Source organism: Pteronotus mesoamericanus, unplaced genomic scaffold, assembly GCF_021234165.1.
Source record: "Pteronotus mesoamericanus isolate MK-2021 breed Mesoamerican mustached bat unplaced genomic scaffold, CSHL_Meso_final contig_1189, whole genome shotgun sequence".
Taxonomy (NCBI): Eukaryota; Metazoa; Chordata; class Mammalia; order Chiroptera; family Mormoopidae; genus Pteronotus; species Pteronotus mesoamericanus.
Genome location: NW_026555038.1, coordinates 2453736 through 2474459, shown reverse-complemented (window position 1 = coordinate 2474459; position 20724 = coordinate 2453736). Strand labels below are relative to the sequence as shown.

Genomic DNA, 20724 nt, shown 5'->3' with positions numbered 1-20724 from the left:
ACCTTAATCCCTGAAACCCGTGCATGCTGCTTTATATGGCAGAAGGGACTTTGTAGCTGTGATTAACTTAGAGAGCTTGAGATGGGGAGACTGTCCTGGATTGTCTGGTGGGCCCCGCTTCGCAATATTCTTTGTAAGGGGGAGGCAGGGGGAGACGGTGAAGGGGAGAGAGTGCGATGACGGAAGGGTGCGGTTGGAGCGGTGAACTTTGAAGACAGAAGAAGGTGCCGCAGGTCAAGGAATGCCAGCGGCCACCAGGAGCTGAAAAGGGCAAGGCAAAGAGTTTTCCCTCAGAGCCTTTGGAAGGAACCAGTCCTGTGTTTAGTACAGTGAAGCCGATTTTATACTTCTCGCTTCCAGAACTGTAGGAGAATAAATCTGTGTTTTTTTAAAGCCAACGTATTTGTGGTAATTTGTTACAGCAGCAATAGGAGACCAATACACTAAATGAATGACTGTTTTTTGTTAAATATATTTTTTATTGATTTTTTTTAGAGGTGGGGGGAAGAGAGAGAGAGAGAGAGAGAGAGAGAGCATCAGTTTGTTGTTCCATTCATTTATGCATTCGCTGGTTGATTCTTGTTTGTGCCCTGACTGGGGATCAAACCTGCAACCCTGGTGTATCAGGACAACGCTCCAACCAACTCAGCTTGCTTGGCCAGGGCATGACTCTTTTCGTGTCTTAGGGCTTGTTTGTTTTTACTTGGATTTATTCCAAAAATCTATTTCCCATGCTTGGGATTGAAGGAGCCAGGAGGTGCCCCTGCCCCTGGTTTTGATGCCCTTCTTGCTATAATTATGGGTCTCGTTTCTCATGTGAACAGCCTGCCTCAGCAGCCTCCTGCTGCCTGGCCACGTCTCCAGCATGTTGTCTCTGCAGGCCACACAATGCCCACCCACTCCATCCTTTCCTCTTCACCCTGGCTCTGGCCTGCCCTCTGTGCATTGTGCAAAAATGTCATCCTGACAAAAGGATGTCAGCAGACAAATCTAGTTGGCTGGGGTGAGCTTTATGAGGGAATGCTGATGGAGCGAGCACCTCGCCCGCTCCAACACCATGACCAGTGCAGACTATTTCTGAATTGGAGTTTCCTTGGTTTTCTTCTTCAAGGATTTTAAACTGAAGTATATTAACACCACCTGATCACAGTCCCCTCTACTGAGCACTGCAGATGGCCATAAAGCAAAGGGGTAATACTTTGCTTCCTGGAATGTCTTCAGACTTCAAAGTGAGTAGCAGAAATGTGGTATGGAAAGCCTTGCATGCTCCTGGCAATGTGAGGCTTGCCAGGGCCTGACGGAGTGAGGCTGTATAAAGGCAAGAGGCTTGAGATGCTGGGGGTGACCAGAATTTGCCAGGTGTTGGCTGTTAAGCCAGAAACTGTGTTTGGGAAAAGTCAAAGGAACAGCTTGCAGAGTCCTGTTCCCGTCAGCCCTCCCACACCCAGGGAAATCCTCCCTGAGCAGCTATGTCTGCAGAGCTACGCCAGTGATGTTAGTCAAGTTCCCCACCAATATTTATAGCAGTTGCTTCCACTCTTTCCAAACAGCATCTGTTGTGGCAGGGGCTGAGTTAGAGCCTCCAGAAGGTAGTAGTTGTGAGTTCACAGCTCGTGCTGTGGAGACAACAGGAAGTAAGTGGGGCAGCAAATGCAGGTTTCAGGAGAAAGTGCCACCTGTGCAGATGGGGTAGGGCCACCAGCCCAGGGCTGGGGGCCTTGGACCTGCAATAAGAGAAAGGCTGGCCTCCAGGAAGGGGAGAAATGGAAAGCATCCAAAAGAAAGAAGTGAGGGAAGTATTCCACCCGCTGCCTGACAACAGCAAGGACTGTGGTTGGTTACTAATTTGCCCCAGCCTCTGCTTCCTTGTCTCTTATAGGGACAAAGGCAGAAGGTTTTCAAAAAAAGTTTTATTTTGGGGGACAACTTCTGTTTTGTTTTGTTTTTTTCCTAAAGTTTGAACAAGTCAAGATAGAGCAAACTGGGCTAAAGCCTCCATTCTAAGAGTAATTATAAAACCTTCATTTTTATAGGACAGTAGAGTTTACAAAACATTTCCTATAATGGAACATAACCCTCTGAAATTGTTATGATCCTTTTACAACCACTTGAGTTTGCAGAAAGAACCTCAGAGAGATTCATCCCATGCTTTGTCCATGATCACATGGCTTGAAAATGGCAAAGCTGGGACGCAAGCCCTCATTTGGGAATCCAGCCTCATGTTCTTCCCCTACACCACGGCACCCTGTGGTATAAGCAGGGCATTAAAAACATTGTGTTTGTGATGCCATGCAAACTTAAACATTCCTGATTTCAAATTTAAAGAAGCACTTCACTTTTCAGCTGATAAAGCTGAAGGCCAGAGATGTCCAATGATGCTTTTGGAGGAAGGCCTGTGATTTGGGTCATTTTGTGTTGCTTTGAGCAAAAGGGACAATGAGTACAGCCCATGGAGCTCTAGGCAATGGCTTTTTGATGTGTCAGCTTGGTTGGAACACAGCCCCCAGTTATTCAATCAGACATCAATCGAGATGTTGCTGTGAAGAGATTTTGCAAATTTAAAGTTCCTAATCAGTTGACTTTAGGTAGGGAAGATTATCTTGGATCATCTGGGTGGGCCTAATTTAATTAACTGGAAAGGTCTTAAAAGCAGAGCTGAGGCTTCCTGAGAAGAGAGTAGAAATTCCACCCGTGGAGAACAGCTCCAGCTCATGCTGTGGAATCCCAGCGTCCTGTCAGCTTCCTTTCTGACTTCCCTCTGGATTTACTTGCTTAGTCAGCTCCCACAATCATGTAAGCCAATTCCTGGTGTATTGGTTTGCTAGACCTACTGTGACAAAATACCACAAGCTGGGAGTCTTAGGAGAACAGAAATTTATTGTGTCACAGTTCTGGAGATTAGAGGTCTGAGGTAAAGGTGTTGGTAGGATTGATTCCTTCTGAGGGCTGTGACGGAGAATCTGTTCCATGCCTTTTCCCTAGCTTCTGGTGGTTTGCTGGCAAACTTTGGTGTTCCTTGGCTTGAAGATAATGTATCTGCCTTCATGTTCATATGGCGTTCTCCCTGTGTGTATGTGTCTCTCTCTGCATCCAAATTTCCCCTTTTATGAAGACACCAGTCACATTGCATTGGGGCCCACAATAATGACCTCAGTTTGCTTGATTAACTCTCTAAAGCTCTATCTCCAAATAAGGTCACATTCTGTGGCACTAGAGGTTAGGACTCTGACATATCTTTTGGGGATTCTCTGGCTAATACTCTCTGTGTGTATCTCTTGGTCACATTCCCCGAAACAGCTCACCGGAAGCATTGGATTCTTCAGGTAGGACATTCCATGTCTCCAGAAACATTGACTCATCCTCTGAGCTGGAGACATTTAACTCTGAGTGTAAGCATAATACAGCAGCTCAGATCACACACACAAGGCCAGTGCTTGGGACTTTCCAGTTAATTATTATTGTTAGAATTCTGGGGCATCTCAGTCAGTTGAACCCCATGGGTATTTTAACTAAAAAGTGAAGTAATTTAACCTGGCTTTGCGATAAGTAGCTTACCCCCTAACAAGAATGAATGACTTGAGAGCCGTGTGGGGTTTGCACAAAGTGCTTATGGGTATGAGGGCTTGGAAGGAAACTGGGTAATTCAGGTGTCTAGGGATTGGGGGTTGGTGAAGGTAGTTCACATGTTGGAGCTCCTGTCACATGTCACACACTTGCCGATTTAATCCTCACTACATTCTTACCAGGCATGTGTTATTCACCCATTGTAAGGTTGAAGAAAATGAGTCCTAAGAGAACTCTTAGATCACATGTCTAGTAAGCATAGGCCAAGATTCATATATACAGTTGATCCTCATCCTTTGTGGATTCTGGATCACCAAATTCACGTGCTTGCTGCAATTTATTTATAACTCAAAACCAATACCCATGGTGCTTTTGTGGTCCTTCATGGACATCTGTGAAAATATGAGTCACCTCATGCATATGTCCCTACCTGAGGTCTATTGAGGTGACACTCTGCCTTCTTGTTTCAGCTGTCAATAAGTGTTTTTCTATAACTATAAGTGTTTTTCCCATGGTCTGTGTAGTACCACGTTTTTCTGTGTTGCTTTTTTTTTTTTATTTTTGTGGGGTTTTTTTTGGCGACTTTGCTATTTACAATGACCAAGGAGAGTGTGATGTCTTTGAAAATACATGTGATAGATAAAGTTGTTCAGTTGGAGTTCAGTTTGACTTATTGTGGTATTGGCTATGAGTTTGGTGTTAATGAATGAACAGTATATATTAAATAAGGTGACTTTTAACAGAAACAGACATAAACCAGAGGCTCATAGAAACCCAACCCTGCATCTCCCCTAGGAAGTCTGGTTAAGTATTCACTTATTTTGGTGGTGTTCATGGCAACTTTGTAGAACAGAACTGCTGCAAATAATGAGCTCTAATTGGATCCATGTTGGGCTCTAAAGGTTGTCCTTGATTAACACATTATGAGGATGAGAATTTGGACCCGAGGAATTGGTTTCCCCTTGGTCTTACCTGCTTCAGGAATGAAGGAGACTGTAGCCTGAAAGCCTCGGAAGGTCTCATTTCCATTCGACTGGAAGCTGATGAGCATTACACCAGAGGAGCTCAGCACGGGGGCAGGAGTAACAAAGCCACACAACCGAGCTGGTTCAAGTCCAGCCCAGGCAAGACATGTCAAGGGCCCAGCAATAGACATGACATTGAAGTAAAGAAAAAATAATTGTCCTTTAGGTAACTGTTAGGACATAAACTTTTCTCGTGGATGTCTGTATTTGTTTTCAAAATAGTCAGGCAGTTGGCTTCTTTTTACTATGTTTTTAACCCATTAACATTTTGATTCTGTTTACCTCCCAAACGCTTGTACTAGGAGTGTCATTAAGGGAATTGGTTCTAGCCAGAGGGCTTATTTCAGTGGCATTTTCCCCTTCTAACCACTCATTCATGCGCACTTTCCATATTTTCTGTTCAAACGGTCCTTCCATTCTCCCTCCCACTCACCCCACCCTGATGGAGGAGGAGGCGGCGTGGCAGTGAGAGCGTGGGGAGGGACGGAGGTGGTGCAGGGGAGTGAAGGACCATTGAGCCAGAGCCTTTTAATTCCCCAGAAGGATGGGGTCCAAATGCAAACCAGGAAAGCTGAGCTCCAGGGACACAAACCTATTTCCTTCTTCCTTTCTACATCCTTGTGTACTGTCACGGAGTCGGAAGTGCAGTCTCCACTCTCCTCTATTTCCAGATCCTGAAAGGAAAGCTGAGAAGACTCCACATTACATCCAGAGTAAGTAATAAGAATGAATTACCTGATTTTGATTAAGCAGAGAAATTTAGATTGCTCAGCTTGCCCTGGAGTGTGACCTTAGATGAAAGTTAGTGGGACGTTCATGAGTGGGTTAGATTATTAATACTTAAGAAAAAGGTGCTGTACCACAGGCCCCCAAACCTGCTGAATCATCTCAACTAAAAATTCAGTCCCAATATAAGGGTGGGAAAATATGCAAATATTTGGACTCCCTAGCTCCCTCCCAAAAGGAGCAAAGAACAATATTTGAGCAGTTTGATGGCACTGGCCAATGGCGTGTGAGGAGAAGAGCAGTGGGAGACGGGGCTGATGAAGTGGGAGTTGAGATTTTAAACATACAGATGATAGGGATTTCGCGGAGCCTGAGCCCTCAGCCCCAGTCACAGGCCTGCAAGGATAGGACAGAAGTGGAGGCAAATGGTCATCAATGGTGAGCGTAGGCACGGGGGAAAGGAGCCGTGTCAGAAACAGGACTCATTCAAACAATCCTCAAACCCTTACAGGGAGGCTTTCTGGAAATGAATGTTTTCTCTCTGAGTCATGGTGTGTGCATAGCTATGACCTGCACTGCGAATTTCCAAATTCCTATCCACAGTGTTCAGTTACTGAATGAATGTTCTTAAATTCTAGCTCTGGCATGTTCAGATTGTCAACTAAATTTGCCTTCATCCTCCCTCCAGAAAGTGCTCATACTTAAACTTTTATCCTCCATCCCTCATAACAAACCTTCCCTTAATTCTACTTCCTCCTGAAATTTCTGCCCTGTGTATGCGTGTTCAGAAGATTTTAGAAAAAGATTTGTGCTTGCTTTTTCCGTGTCTTCTTCTCCCACTCATTGGCCAAACCTGTGCGATCTTGTCTCTGCTCCTAACACCTGCCTTACCTTGATATTTCAGACACCACCGCTCCTGCCTCCTCTCTGCTGTTCAGTTGTCCAGTCCAATTATTCTGCCCTTTTATGGGGGGGTGAGGCGGGGACTGGACAGTGAATGCTCAGTCCTCCTTCTCTTTAAAGTCTAACTTCGTGTGGTAAATCCAAAGCATTGGCCACACCGTTTTGTTTGTTTCATTTAGTGGTTTAAATTAAGGGCTCCACTCTGTGGGCTGTCATGACGCCCTGCCAGTTTGGTTCTCCTGTGTTTCAGACCCCTTTTTGCCACTTGAACATATGAGAACTTTGGGGTCTTGTTCACCCTACTCTTCCCCCCTTTATTTATTACTCTCTCAACTTCATATTCCCTTGCTTTCAATTACTAGTTTTAAGAGAAAGATATTCTAAATAAATGCCTAGTTCCAACCTCACTCTGACTACAGTCTCACCTTAATTATCCGGAGGTATTTCTCTGCAGATGGCTTACTAGTGTTTGATGAACAAACACCACTAATTGAATACTAAATAAACTCTGCGTCCTGACATTCAAGGCTCTCCGTACTTTGCCCTGAGCTTCACCATCCACCATCCCTCCTGGTGCATGTTATGATTCTCATGCCAGTGTCCGGAACCTGTTCTATGCTGGTTGCTCTGTGCTTGCTCTGTTCCTCTGCATGAGAGCTTGATGATTTGGGCCTTATTTTCATTGACTTGTGTTAGCCATTCATTACAAAGTGTTTCTAGGACTGGCTAGAGACTGATGAACCAATTTACCCGGTACAAAAGCTTAAGGCAGCATTTCAGCAAAAAGTCAAGTGCACAATTGCCATCTGGTGGTAAGTGTGGGTAATTACAAGGGGAAATAGGCTGGTCAGTTCTTCAGCAAATGTGTGTTGATAGCCTTGTATGCCAGGTGGTAGGTACTAGGTAGGCAGTAAGTATATGGCAGTGAATAAAGCATATAAAAAGCTCTGACTTAATGGCGCTTATGTTAGGTCTTCTGTGGAGATAGCTTAGCAAAGTAAGGGTAACAGAGTCAGTACCTTAATTAGGTAATGTTTGGGGGCTTGAAAAACCCAGTTGCAGTTGGCCATGTCACTGTAATCTTCAGGATAACGGAGGCTCTGTATGAGGCCGCCCTCAAAAAGGACAGTTAAAAAGCTGCAACCTGAGTCTGAAACACAAGGGAAAACATCTCAACAGTGGCCTCAGCCAAGCAAAGAGGAACTGCTTTGTTTTCCCTCCTGTCTTCCACAGATGACGCATCAACTGAATCTTCAAGCAGAGCCAACAAGAAAGAAGAGGTTCGTGCACCAGCTTTTCAGAACTCGCAGGCCGTCTCCCCTCACTCGCGTGTGCAGCAGCAGGACCACAGGAGTGCCTGGTCCTGCCGTCGCACTGGCCTGTGCTCCCCCGCACCGGGGAGCCAGCTGGGCCTTGGGAGGGAGCTCCCTGCCCCTCACCTAATTCCTATGGGGCCTCAGCTTCTACAAAAGCCCTGCATAGTGTGCAATAAAAACAAATGGTTTTACCAGGATGGTAGCTGGGTTTAAGAGCCTTATAGGTGAGATTAAACCCAGCGGCATAATCTGTGGCATCAGAGAAGAACTTCAGCCTTAAAGAGTTGGAGGCAACAAGAACTGATGAAGCGAGGCTTTCTCCACAGAACTTCCCTGCAACATAAGAAGATTCTTTGTTCCGAGTCTAGAAAACAGCACCCGTTCAAAGACTTAAGGGGAACTGAACCACTTGTCATGATAGTGCAGGATTGTCTAAACCAGGGTGTCTCAACCATGGTGCTATTGACATTTAGAACTGGAACGTGCTTCGTGTTCAGGCTCCTGCGCCTTGTCGGCTGTGTTGCAGCACATTCCTGGAGGTGCCAATAACACCCTCCAGCCGTGACAACCAAAAAAGCTTCTAAGACATTGCCAGGCGGCTGCTGGGAGGCAAAATCACCTCCAGTTAAGAACCAAAGAAACTCTCCTTTATTCCTGTTTTTTTTGTTTTTTTTTTTTTAATATAAGTAACTTTTCTCTCCCACTCATGAGTATCCATTTTTAATCTTAGCTGGGCAAGGCAGGCAAAGGTCTTTTCCAGGCCTAGAAAAGCAGCATGCTGCCCGGGAGGCACTGGCAGGTCCTGCAGTACGTCTGCATCTCGCTCCCAGTGGGCTCCAGCGAGGGGGCCTAGGAAGCCTGGCTCCGTGGAAAGCAGATGCAGCAAATAAAATGCACGGTGGCCTTATCGCCGTCCATCACACAGGCTCAGATTTAGTTCTTTTCTCCTGTCAGTTCTGAGTCTCAAGGACTCCAGACAGGAAATGTGGCGTTGACAGATGTGTCAGGGCCAGACGTATCGTAACGAGGCCCCATTAAGCCCTGCCATCTCTAGTGTCCATCTGACAATGTGAAAATCCACTCACCAGTAAGTCTGTCTTCTGGAGAATATATTGACAGGTAACTGTGGTGACAAGACTCTGCGTCCAAGCGGGAAAAACTGAGTAACACATGCATTTCCTCTGGTACCAGCAGGGTCCAGACACACAGTCTGCAGGCAGATGCATTAAGAGGGTGTTATTTCTGGACATAAAGTGGCTGTCACAGTTAATGGGCACAGTCAGACCAGAGGTGGGAGTCGGGGGAGGGGTCGCAGAGGAGGACTCACTGCTCGCGGTCGTAGTATAGGTAGGGGCTTTCTGGGAAGTGCAGCTCCCCCTCAGACTCGCTGACCACAGGATCCTTCTCAGTGCATGAGGCTGGGAGGGAACAAGAATCAGGCTAATAGTGATGGCTGCTCACAGCAGCCCTCGCTTTCCTTGGCCTGGAAACACCTGATTCTTCGTGTGCACACTTCCTTTTCACATAACCATTCTTACCTTGGTTTCTAGATGCCTATTATTATTATCATTATTATTATTATTATTCCTTTTAGGTTCTGCTTAACCTTGAGATTCTGGGATTTTTTAAATTTATTTTTCTTTCTCTGACCCCGTGCTCCATTCTATAAACACAGGTAGTTCCCAGGTTCTATCATTAGTTTTCATCTGTCTCTGCCCGAGCCGTCTAACCAGTCTCATTCATGCCCTCAATTTCAGCTATCATCTCTACATGTCTGAACTTCAGACCTGATTTTCCCATCATCCCCTAGATATCTCCTCTGAAAGTTAACATGGTATAAATGAAATTTCTCTGGGCACTTCTGGTATGATTACTTTTATGCATCCTTGTCTTAGCCTCTCACGGTCAAATCTTAGGTAACGTCCTTGATTCCTCCCTCCTTACCCTTCATCTAAGTGACCAACAAGTTCTAAATCTTCTTGTTTCTGTTCCCTAATTTTCATTCTCTGGCCCTTGCACTAGGTCCAGCCTTCATTTCTTGTCTCTTAAATTAATGTATAGTCTCATAAATCCACCTTGAATTGTTTTCCTCTCCAATCTATTCCCTATGTGCTGCTCTTATACCACTAAAGAATAGCTCTAATCTATTTAATTAATACACTTCCTGTTAATCAATAAAGTCCAAACCCTTTTTTACTAGCTTTCAAAATTTCCATAATTTGGTCTCCAGTTATCTTTCTAATAAGACCCCATCACATACCCTACATTTCAGCTGCTTTGAGTCACTGGTCTCTATTACACACTGCATTTTCCTATCTCCATTCTTTAGTGTCCATCCAGGATGACAACTGGAATATGTGTTTGTCTTTTCCTGTATCCCACTTCCACCTGAAAAACTTCTCATTCTTTGTCCTTGAAAGTTCAGCTTAGAAGCTGTCTGTGCTCCAAAGCCACCTCTGTTTTTCTTCCTGTTCTCAGTTCTCAGGGTACACTTTCTCACGTTGCTTTTTGTAGGTAGTTGCACAGACTCACAGAACCACTGGAGAGTTGCGCTAAAGATGCCTTAAAAACCATCTGGTCCAAACCTTTTTCTTTACGAAGGAGGAAACAGCTTCAGAGGTAGGATGGAGCTTCCCAAAGTCATAGAGTGAATTCATTGCAGCCATGCAGTGTGACACCAGGCTGAGTCCGCTGGACACATAGGGCACTTTCAGGCCAAGGTGTGTAACTTACTGACCACATCTGTACCACTTCACCCTACTCTTTCAGGCCTCTGATCCAAAGCAAGGTGGCCAATGTTCACTGAATTGAGATGGAGCTCTGGATTGACAAGACGTGAAATGGCAGGGCTCCAGCTGCGTGAGGGACTGTACTGACTGGCATGGAATGGCTGTGGGTTTTCCAAGTGGTGTTTTTATACCCAGTGAGCGAGGAAAGCTCTTGCAGAGGAAGACCCTATATTATAAAGGGAACTTATATTCAGATATGCTAGATATTAAGGCTGGAGAAATACCCACCTCTGGAGCTCTTTCTCCGCTTCCCTAGGAAAGAAAAAGAAAGATACAATTCAAGAGTTGTGGTATCCAAAACAATATTTCAAGAAGTTAGCATCTCCCTGGCTTAAAGGTGCAGAGATTTTTAGAGTCAGTATGCAACTAATGAAAATCTAATCTGTGGAAAGAACAGAAGGGACACATTGACAAAGCAGACAGTGGCCTTTTGTTTTAAGGAGAGGATTTCACTCTCTTTATTCAATAGGTAAATTAGATGATGGTCCATGACTAGCTTGGAGGTCACACAGAGCGAGAAGAGGTCATCTGGTCTACTTCTCTCATTTTGCATAAGAAGGGAAGCTGGAGACGGAAGCCTCTCACCCATAGCCACAAAAGAATTGCCAGGATAGCTACAACTTGAACTGAGGGCTCAGGTACCTGCCCCTGGACCATGCACTTGAAAACAAACCTAAGTCCTTACTAAACTTATTTGAATTAACCCCTCTGGGGAAAAATAGAAGCCCTACTGGGGCTGGAAGCCACCAGTTAGGAAACAATGAAGTTTGGTTTGGAGGTAGAAATGAAGCTTCCGTTAACTCCCTGGTCAGTCTAGTGGAAGGGGGTGTGTAGACCCAGGCCTTTTCAGACTTACAGTACCTGGATTTGGACCAGGCCTCCTCAGCCATGGCATTGCTCACATTTGGGCTGCATCATTGTTTATCCTGGGGGCTGTTCTGTGCGCTGTAGGAGGCTTAGCAGCATCCATGACCTCTACCCACTAGATGCTAGTGTCACCCTCACCCCCAATTGTGACAACCCGTCTGGGAAGCCTGTGCAGAGAAAAGTCCGCCCACTGATGGGTTTCTTTAGGGTTAACAGAGCTGCCGCACACTCCTCCTTGGTGAGAATGGGCAGGCTCACTTCCTGCAAGACTTGTGGGAGGATGCCCTCTAGAAAACACAGAGGTGAGAGCCCCGGCAAGGCACATTCCCCCCCCCACCCCCCCGCCCACACACACCAATGTCTCCAGACATTGTCCCCTGGGGTCAATATTTCCCGTGGTTGGTAAACACCCTTCTATGCTATTGCTTGCTGAATCTTGCTAGCACAGTTGAAAAGTGATGAGCACATATTTGTATGCTCTACCACATACCACGTTTTACTCTTGTTTCAGCTTAAGGAGAGATCGCAATCCTTATGTACCACCCTAAGAATAGGAGCAGAACCTGTCTGCTCAGTGGTCACGACTGGCCTAGACTCTGCTGATGCTCTCTCTGGCCCTAACTTCTTGACCCGACATGCTAGCTTCATTACCAATTTGGATGTGGTTTTGGATCCAGGGAAGCACTTTACTAAGATCTGTGAAGATCCCGGGGGATCCTTGGTCATCTCTCTGCACATTGTTTCTCCAGCCTCGACCACAGCCTAAACCCCAGGAAGTCACACCAGCGAGAGTCCAAGCCCCTTTCTTATTCCGGCACATGAGGGCACCTCCTGAATCTCCCTGTAGGGAGACAAAGCCTCTGTTACCATCACGATCTGCGTCTGAGCCCCAAAGTGCTCACTCTTTTCCCTGATAAAGTTGCTCAATGAGGATCAATGAGTTTTCTTCACTTCTAATAATTTGGACTCAGGCCTGCGAGAACAGCCAAGCACAATTCACATTAGATCCTCAAATATCGGTGTAGCCTGTTAGTTCCACCTCCTTCTCTCCCATCCTAGGCTTTCATCAAGCGTCAAGCTTTCTTCCTTCTCCGGTCTCATCTCACAGGCTCAGAGAAGTCTTGCCCAGTAGTAAAACTGACCTCCGGTTTTGGTCAGCAGGAGGAATGGAGGGAAAGTAAATTCTCCCTTATTCATGAACAGGAAACTTCTAAATAGGAAAGAGCCAGCCATTCTTGAGAGATTATCGGCATTATCTGCTATTTAGTCATTCGCAAAAACATGGAAGACCTCCTCTGAATTCACACTCCCTGGTATAAACAGGTTGTTTAAACTGTCCCTTTATTTGGACTCAGCCTCTCCTGTCACTCTGGACCCTTCATCTTGGAGCTCACCCTTACAAAGCTGAGGGAAGCCCTGCCCGGTCCCGGGACCTTTCAGCCCCTCGGCGCCCACCTACCTTGCACGCATCTCTCCCTCCGTCTGGGAAGCCTGTGCAGAGAAAAGTCCGCCCACTGATGGGTTTCTTTAGGGTTAACAGAGCTGCCGCACACTCCTCCTTGGTGAGAATGGGCAGGCTCACTTCCTGCAAGACTTGTGGGAGGATGCCCTCTAGAAAACACAGAGGTGAGAGCCCCGGCAAGGCACATTCCCCCCTCCACCCCCCCGCCCACACACACCATCTGAGTTGAAGGTGCCTGCCCCATTTGGGCTTGTGTCTGCTGGAAAGAGCTGAACTTCTAAGTGCATTTTAATATTCTCTGTTTTAAAAAATGTTTACACAATTTCTTTTTTTAAATCAGATTAAAATTTCTAATTTCTAATTGCCCAATAGAAAGTTCTGACATCCGATTCAGGGTAGGGGCATAGAAGTTCTTACCCTCAGTCAGGCGGCCCCAGCCTGCAGTTGTACAAACCAGTCCAGCCTTAAACCGCTCCCTTGGTCCTGGGAGACACACGGGCCCCACAAACTGGCCTAAAATAAAGAGCAAGGCAGGGCATGGAGGGAGGACACCAGAAGCCACTCATCAACTGGCATCGAGGTGCTTCCCCCATGATCTTGGAAGAGCTGTAATATTCCTGCCTGACACTTCAGGTGTCGCTTGTCAGACAAAGAAAGACCCTCTTCTCACTCTACGTAATCCCATATCTGAAGCTGCAAGCAAAAGCATTTCAGATAGGGGACCCTCTACCTCAAATCCTTGTCTCTAAGACCTTGACCCAGGATTATTGGGCATAAATATGCCAAAGGAATGTGCTGTAGAACAGAAAATATGGAGAACATGGGATAGATTAATTCAGAGTGAGCCTGAAATGTTTACCAAAATGAAAGGTGCCAGCCATCTTCAGAAGAGCAATATCATAGTCCATGGGTTTCTTGGTGGAGAAATATGGGTGTATGATGATGATTTCAATGGTGAGGGTTTGCTCTCCTGGCTCTGTATGGCTCAAATCATGTTTTCCAGCAGTAACATTCAAAGTTGACGCACTGTTTCTATGAAGAGGAAGCAGTAAAATGAATTGATTTCATTGAGTCTCTGAGTACAGTTGTAATGGTTGACAAATGGGCCTCTTCAGAAAGGCAGGGATGAGAGTCATGGCTCCTGAACAGAGAAAGCAAGAATGATTCCAACACTCTTAATAAAAATACAGTTCTCAGTGTGAATGGGATAGTAGTAAAGAATGGTCTCATGGAGTCAATAATGTAATACATTGCAAGCAAAATATAACCAGAGACATTGAAATAAAGAACAAACTGACATTAACCAGAGGGGAGGGCGATAATGGGGGAAAGAGGTGAAGGGTTGTCGAGGAAAATGTATAAAGGGCCCATGGACAAAACCAAAGGGGGGAGGGATTGAGGGAGGGAGGTGGGGGTGGGTGGAGCAAGGGGAAGTGGTGGCAGGAAAATGGAGACAACTGTACATGAGCAACAATAAAAAAATAAAAAACATACGGAAATATTATATAGCAAAAAATAAAAATAAAATAAATTGAATACATTGCAATGCTATTTGTAAAGTGTCTAAAGATGTATATATTTACATTGTAATTCAGGGGCCTAAAGCTAGAGTGGACTTTATTTAGCTCCCCTAGGTGGTTGGCCTGGCCTCACTATCAGCAAATGATTTGTGACCCCCACTAACTGTGCTGCTTTACTGTCAGAGATCTAATGCATAGTGGACAAGTATAGTTGTGAAGGATGTAATAGCACCATAACTCTCATGTCCCGGAGAGTATGCGCTCTCAGGGCTTGGGAGCTGATTACAGCAATGGGAGGTGGGGATCTTCTCCTTACCCCCTTCATGTTTGTAATTTAAAGACCTGGCATGACACGGGAAAGACCATTCTATTCCCCTTCCTGAAGCAAAGTTACCTGAAAGGAACTGGATGGGATGAATTGGGATGGATTAGGATCTTTGGGCTTGCCATCTTTTGAGACCTTTCATTCCCAAAAGTGTTGAATAAAAAATAAATTTGGAAGGGCACAATTTTCCCTTGGTGTACTTTCCTGGCTCTTGGCTCTGTTAAGTACCAAACCTAACACATAGCAACTCGCTAGCCTAACTACCTGCCGCATTGCAGTGGATTTATCAGTTGACTCTTCTTTACACTGTCAACTCTCTGGGGGCAGGAATTACATCTTACTCATCTTTGTATCCTTGGTACCCACTAGAGTCTAGCACCAAGTAAATATCCAGCAGATGTTTGTAGATTGGAAATAGGGCAACTATGAGGACATGATCTTGAATACCAAGAGCACTGGAGACAGTAGAACATTTGAAAACACATGGGAAAGTGGATTAAGGATGGAAGTTGTTAGATTGAAGCTCACAGAGGCAGGATCAATGTGAAAGAACATATGGGAGCCTTCTTTCTGTTTACTGGCCTCCTTTTGTTCTCTTTTATCCATTTCTTAAGATGCATTAATCAACTGCATAATTTTGTTTTCACTGAAATTTAGGGAAACTAGGAGAGAACTTTCACAAATATGTTTGTGATACTTTTTTTCTCACTTGGATATTATTCTTTATTAACTTCCATTCATATTTAACTATTCTACTTCTGCAAGAGATGTATGTTTTCTACCAAGTCGAGTACCCTCTGACAACATCACTAAGCCCTACTTGTGTTATGCAATTAAGATGTTCTCTTGCTAAAGCATACATCACACAGTTCCTGTTTTAAGAGTTCTTGCTGCTGATTCCAAGGAAAAAGAAGGGTAACCTGACTTCTGTTCATGAGCGAGGCCTTCCTCTACCTGTTTGCAACGCAGTGAGCAGCCGTAACCACCCACTGTGGGGAGATGATGGTTCCTCCACAGATGTGCGTCTGCCTTCGTCTCAGGGACACCTGAAATGCAGAGACCTTAAATCAGAACAAGTCAATGCCCTGGGACCCCCCCAAAACCTGGAGCCTGGGTGCATTCTGAAAAACAGGCCCAGATAGGTTCTCCATAGATGCCAGAAATCACAGGCTGTAAAGGTGTAAAAGCCCTTTCCCCACAGCTCAGAAAAAAGGGCAGCGCTGGAACCACAGCGTCCCCAGCCCTTGTTCACAGGAGAGGTGGCAAATTTCAGATAATTGGCTGTATTAATTTTGTGTAAACTGTTGGTATTAATTTATTTTTATAATAATATTGACTCATTGTTACTCTTAACAATATAAACAGTATCTGTGAATGAAGAGAAAGAAAAAGAATTGTTACATACAGACAGCAGAGTCCAAATGAGCTGGTTTTGGGACCGGTGAGGTGAGAGAGTTCAGGGAGCCTCTCAGCACATGCTCCAGTCCCTCCAAGCCTCCTAGAGAATTAGTCTGGACCAACAATCTTCTAATGTTCTTAATTGTTTGACCTCTACAACTTTTGTCAGCCTGCTTTTTTTTTTTTTTATTCTGCCTCTATCTTTGGTTTATCTTGTTCATGATATTTGATTTGACTCTAAAATGACTTACAGAGTACAAGTAATACTTTTAATTCCATTGTTGAAATAATAAAGTAAGCAATTTATTAGAATTGTTCTCTTTTTAACCAAAAATTATTCAACAAGTGATTGAAAAGATATTTAATGCAGAAGAAAGGCTAAGAAAAGAATAGAGAGCCAATAAGTAAAAAAGTAAGTGATTCTTCCCTGACTATGATTTGAATATGGACTTTTGAACTGACTAGCCAACTAGTTGACCAAGTAAGGAACTAACTGATCAACCAACTCTTCAACTGAGTAACTAATTCATCAACCCAGTGAATACATGCTCAGTCAACCAACCATTACCAAATACCTACTCACCTAAAAGTCAATATGACTGACTCAAGAGAAGTTAAAATAAAGAGCCATCATTCTACTTATATAATTAAATGGCAAGAATACAGTATGGCTCCCAGGGTAAAGAAAGTTGGAGGATGTACAAAGACAATAAATGTAAACACCTCTGTCTGGGGACAGAAGCACAGAGATATTTCAATGGCATGGGAGGATGAGGAAATTAGACTGAGACAGAATTCTTAGAGCAGTAACTATTAAGAAGGCAATAGCCTTGATTAGTCCCTGAGAGGTCCTGTGGTATAGGTGTAAATCTTATACGTCACAGTCACACGTAAAGTAGACCTATGGATATGACGTCTTTGACTTCCCTGGTCATCTTTAACTCTAATGATAGATGTATACTTTTAATATGTATTGAATCAGAACATTATTTTTTTAATTGTAAATTTACTTTTAAGTATATTTTATTGATTATGCTATTATAGCTGCCCCATTTTTTTCTCCCCTTTATTCCCCTCTGCCCTGCCCCGCTGCCAGCTTTCCTCCCACCCTTAGTGTATGCCCATGGGTCAGACATATACGTTCTTTGGCTTCTCCATTTCCTATACTATCCTTAACCTCCCCCTGTCTATTCTGTACCTACCATTTATGCTTATTTAAATGTTTTTCATCTTCTTGAAGTGCGATTTTTGTCTTAGGGGTTGAAAGTTTGGGATGGCATTTTCAATTTTTGGAACAAGCCAATAGTGCCTGTAACTCTTCTGGACACCCTTTCTCTGGCACTTAACTGGTACATACCATGAGGGACTTAAATTCCTGCACACACTCATGAGATCTCTGGTGACGAGCTAGGCAGAAAGGTGCACATTGATGGGTAGCATATGATTTAAGAGAGCCAATCTCAAGACAGCTCATAGTTCACCCACCAAAGAATGTTCTCTGAGACTCACCTGCCATGGGTAAGAGCCCTTTACCACTTGGCTTCCCCCAACAATGCGACTGAAAATGTTAAAGTAATTCCAAGATTGTGTCTTTACCAGACTCTGCCCACAAGTGGGATCTGGGGTAAAGAAAAGACAAAATAAAAAATAAAAAAAAAAAAGAAATTGGTCATTAGATAGCTTCTAAGACTGAGGGATAGAGGGAACTCTTCTGAGCAAGAAAAAACTGTAGGACATGGATCATGTAGAAAGACTGCAAAATGGTTTTAAGTTAATTGTGGGATTCACTGTGATTGGCAGTACAAAGGATTCTTCAGCTTTTGTCATATAGAACATGCATATCATGATATGAAGACTAAGGGCCTCAGAGGTAGATCTCCACTGGGTTAGCAGGGTTGCAGCCCCCTTTGCTTCTAAGCAGTCTGGACCTTCGAGGCTTCTCACAACACTCTGTGCTTATATGATATTAGTTACGTGTATTGTGGTTATGTCTACGTCTTTCAACCTAACTAGACAATGGTATGTCTTTGAGGTATCCACAATATATAACACAGTTCCTGATGCCTAGAAGTTGCTCAGTTAATCTGTTGAGTGGGCGATGCCATAGTCTGCCTTAGGTTGTAATTGTGTGTACATCTCCACTGCTCCACCCACGGGACTGAGTCTGAGACCATGTTCTGTGGTACCTGGTATACAGTCAGATACTGGATTTAATTCTCTCCGTGGGTAGAAAGTAGCAGATTGTTCAAGGAGAACAAAGTGGAGAGAAGACTGTGTCCTGATTCACACACACACCAGACTGGTGTTAGGGTAGAAGAGTTGCCAGTTAAAAGAATTCTTTTGTCTTTGTGGGAAAGACTTGTCCCTGAAAAAGTTGCATTTACTTTTTTATACTCAATTTTTTTGACTCCTTAGCTAAGAGATGGGTAAGATTGAAGATGTTTGCAACTGCCTGATTATTCACCATCTTCTGTCCCTGCTGCAGATCATTATTTTCTACATGTTTTCTAGGAAGGCCTAGAAAGCGCTGCCTCATAATCACCCCACTTCTTTGCCTAGCCGAGTCCTCTAGTCCTTATTCTTCAGCTTGGAGGTCACCTCAGCTAAGACGTCTTCCTTGATTTTCTCAAGATGTGCTTTAAGTTTCTCTCTTCCTTATTGTGTAGTACTCTTTTTTTCCTCCCCTTTTATAGTTTTGCCATGCAATATTGTGATAGTGAATTGCTTGCCTGTCTTCCTCATTGGACTGTGAACTACTGGAGGAAAAAAAAACTATGCTTTTATTCATCTCTGTTCCAAGGTTTAGAACAATTCCTAGCATGGAGCAGACACTTAGAAAAGTTGGGTGGATGAACCAAACGTTTTCCTTGAGAACATATCCTTGAGAGCATATGGCTCTCAGCAGCATATGGCTGTTTAGACTTGTATGTTAAAATATACAAAGCTCTTTCAAATAACATCTCATTTAACCACCCCCTATTCTGCGCCTGTGAATCAAGCACTGTTACCCCCACGTTACAGATGAGAAAACAAAGAATCAAAGAGACGCATGGCTAATCGATGGCAAAGCATGGATGCAACACTGAGCCTTTTGATTCTGAACCCACTGCAGCCATGACATTGGATCAAAAGCTTATTTTCTGTTTTGGCTGAATGAATCGTAAATACTTCAGACATAAAATTTACTGTTTTCTGCATTGGAGCAAAGACAGACAACATGATGTTTCTCAGGGCTGGCACCGATCTGACTGCGGAGAAGCCTGCCGAGAACTGTCCTCAGCTTTCACTTGAGGAAAAAAGACCATTTATAATACACTACAGTGAACATGCTTCATATTTCCCAGCATGACAGTTTTCCAAAAAATTACAAAGGCTTCCAAATTTGTGCTATTTCCTGAATTTGTTCCATGAAATGAAGATGGGATTGTCTAATATGTCCAGCTAAGTGTGCAATCCCAGTTTTCTCTAGATCAATGCAACTTGTCCAAGTTATATTCTGTAATGTTTGTCCCAGTTTTATATGCTAATTTCAGGAGAAAAGTCCAAAGTAATTACATGAAAAATAATTAGGTCTCCATAATATGTTTGCTTCTCTAGTTTTCCCAAAGAAATATGGACTGGAGTTATGTCCAGTGCCAGCAAAGGTTATTCCTTCAGACAAAGGTAATTATAGAGCTTGTTTGGAACTTACCTTTGGAACGAGAGAGAGTTGCAAATTTGCCTTCTTCCAAACAGATCATTCCGAGTAGTAAAACCAGCGTATTCTTATTCATAGGCATGTTGAGATTCAGAGTTTCTTCCTGAAACTCTAAAGAGATGAAAGAGAACCAAAATAGAAAGCTTTGTGAGACCAGCAAAAGAGCCAGCTTAAAAAGTTATTCATTAACCAGAACTTGAGGCATTCAACCATGTCCATATGATGTTTCTGAATGTGGTTTCCTGCAAAGACCTTTGCAAGATGTGGGAGTCAGCCACGGAAGCATAATCTTGATTGAGCAACATTACATGTTCCATTATACTCACATCAATTCATTGTTTCTCAGAGTGTATCAGGCCAGCTAAGTGTTGGTGTCTAAAACTTTCATTTCAAAACATTACTTGCTTCTTAGTACAAGTTACCACTTTTTACAAGAGGATTGAAATATCAAAGTTGTCCTCATTTAGACTTTACTACAAGCTTGCAAACAGCCCATGAGAATACGCTAAAAAATTGTTTTCTTTCTCTTATTTTCCAAGTGTAAATGAGTAGTTACAACCACATGTTAGAGAATGGGGGAAAGGAAAGATAATTTGGTAGCACAGTCAGGAAGTCAGACTGCTAGACACTCACTTTGGGTACTATCCACTGGGACATTTGTGAATCTGCATTTTCTCACTATTGCTTTGTATTTATAGAAAGTAAACACTAAACCTCCTTTACTTCTACACCTGGTAGATGATGTAGCATGGATTACGTGCAAGTGTCGTTCCCTGGCTGAGGCTGTGACACATGGTTAATGTGTGAGAAGCAGCTGCGGATTGGCTGGTGCTATCTATGACCCCTTAGGAATATGAGATTTTTCTATCAACTTTTACAATTTACCTACCCAAAATGGCAAATGCCAGACCAGAAGCCCCTAACTTCCTTGTGGCAACATTGGCCTTTGTACCAAAAAAAATCTATTTAAAAACTTTAAACACATACAAATACTATAAATGCAAAACAGAGAAGTTTTAAACCCTAAAATTTTTTAGAACTGCAAATTTAAGAAACAGTCAAGACTGTGTCATTACAGAAAGGACACTCAGAGAGAGCCCGAGTTTATTGTTTATTCCTTTGTTCGCAGAAG

General features: G+C 43.7%; 1 protein-coding gene across 1 annotated transcript; it reads right to left on the bottom strand.

Annotated features, from left to right (window-relative positions):
- Positions 1-1659: 1659 nt before the first annotated feature.
- On the bottom strand, positions 1660-19674 carry OVCH2 (ovochymase 2). The gene is made up of 16 exons (XM_054582769.1): positions 19587-19674; positions 17405-17514; positions 15452-15543; positions 13512-13684; positions 13070-13165; positions 12650-12801; positions 11842-12031; positions 10552-10575; positions 8862-8952; positions 8620-8744; positions 7727-7867; positions 7238-7368; positions 5182-5275; positions 4537-4668; positions 3303-3407; positions 1660-1724 (listed from the first exon to the last, which is right to left on the bottom strand). Exons 1-16 carry the CDS (start codon positions 19672-19674, stop codon positions 1660-1662), a joined length of 1809 nt encoding a protein of 602 aa, XP_054438744.1.
- Between the last annotated feature and the right edge of the window lie 1050 nt (positions 19675-20724).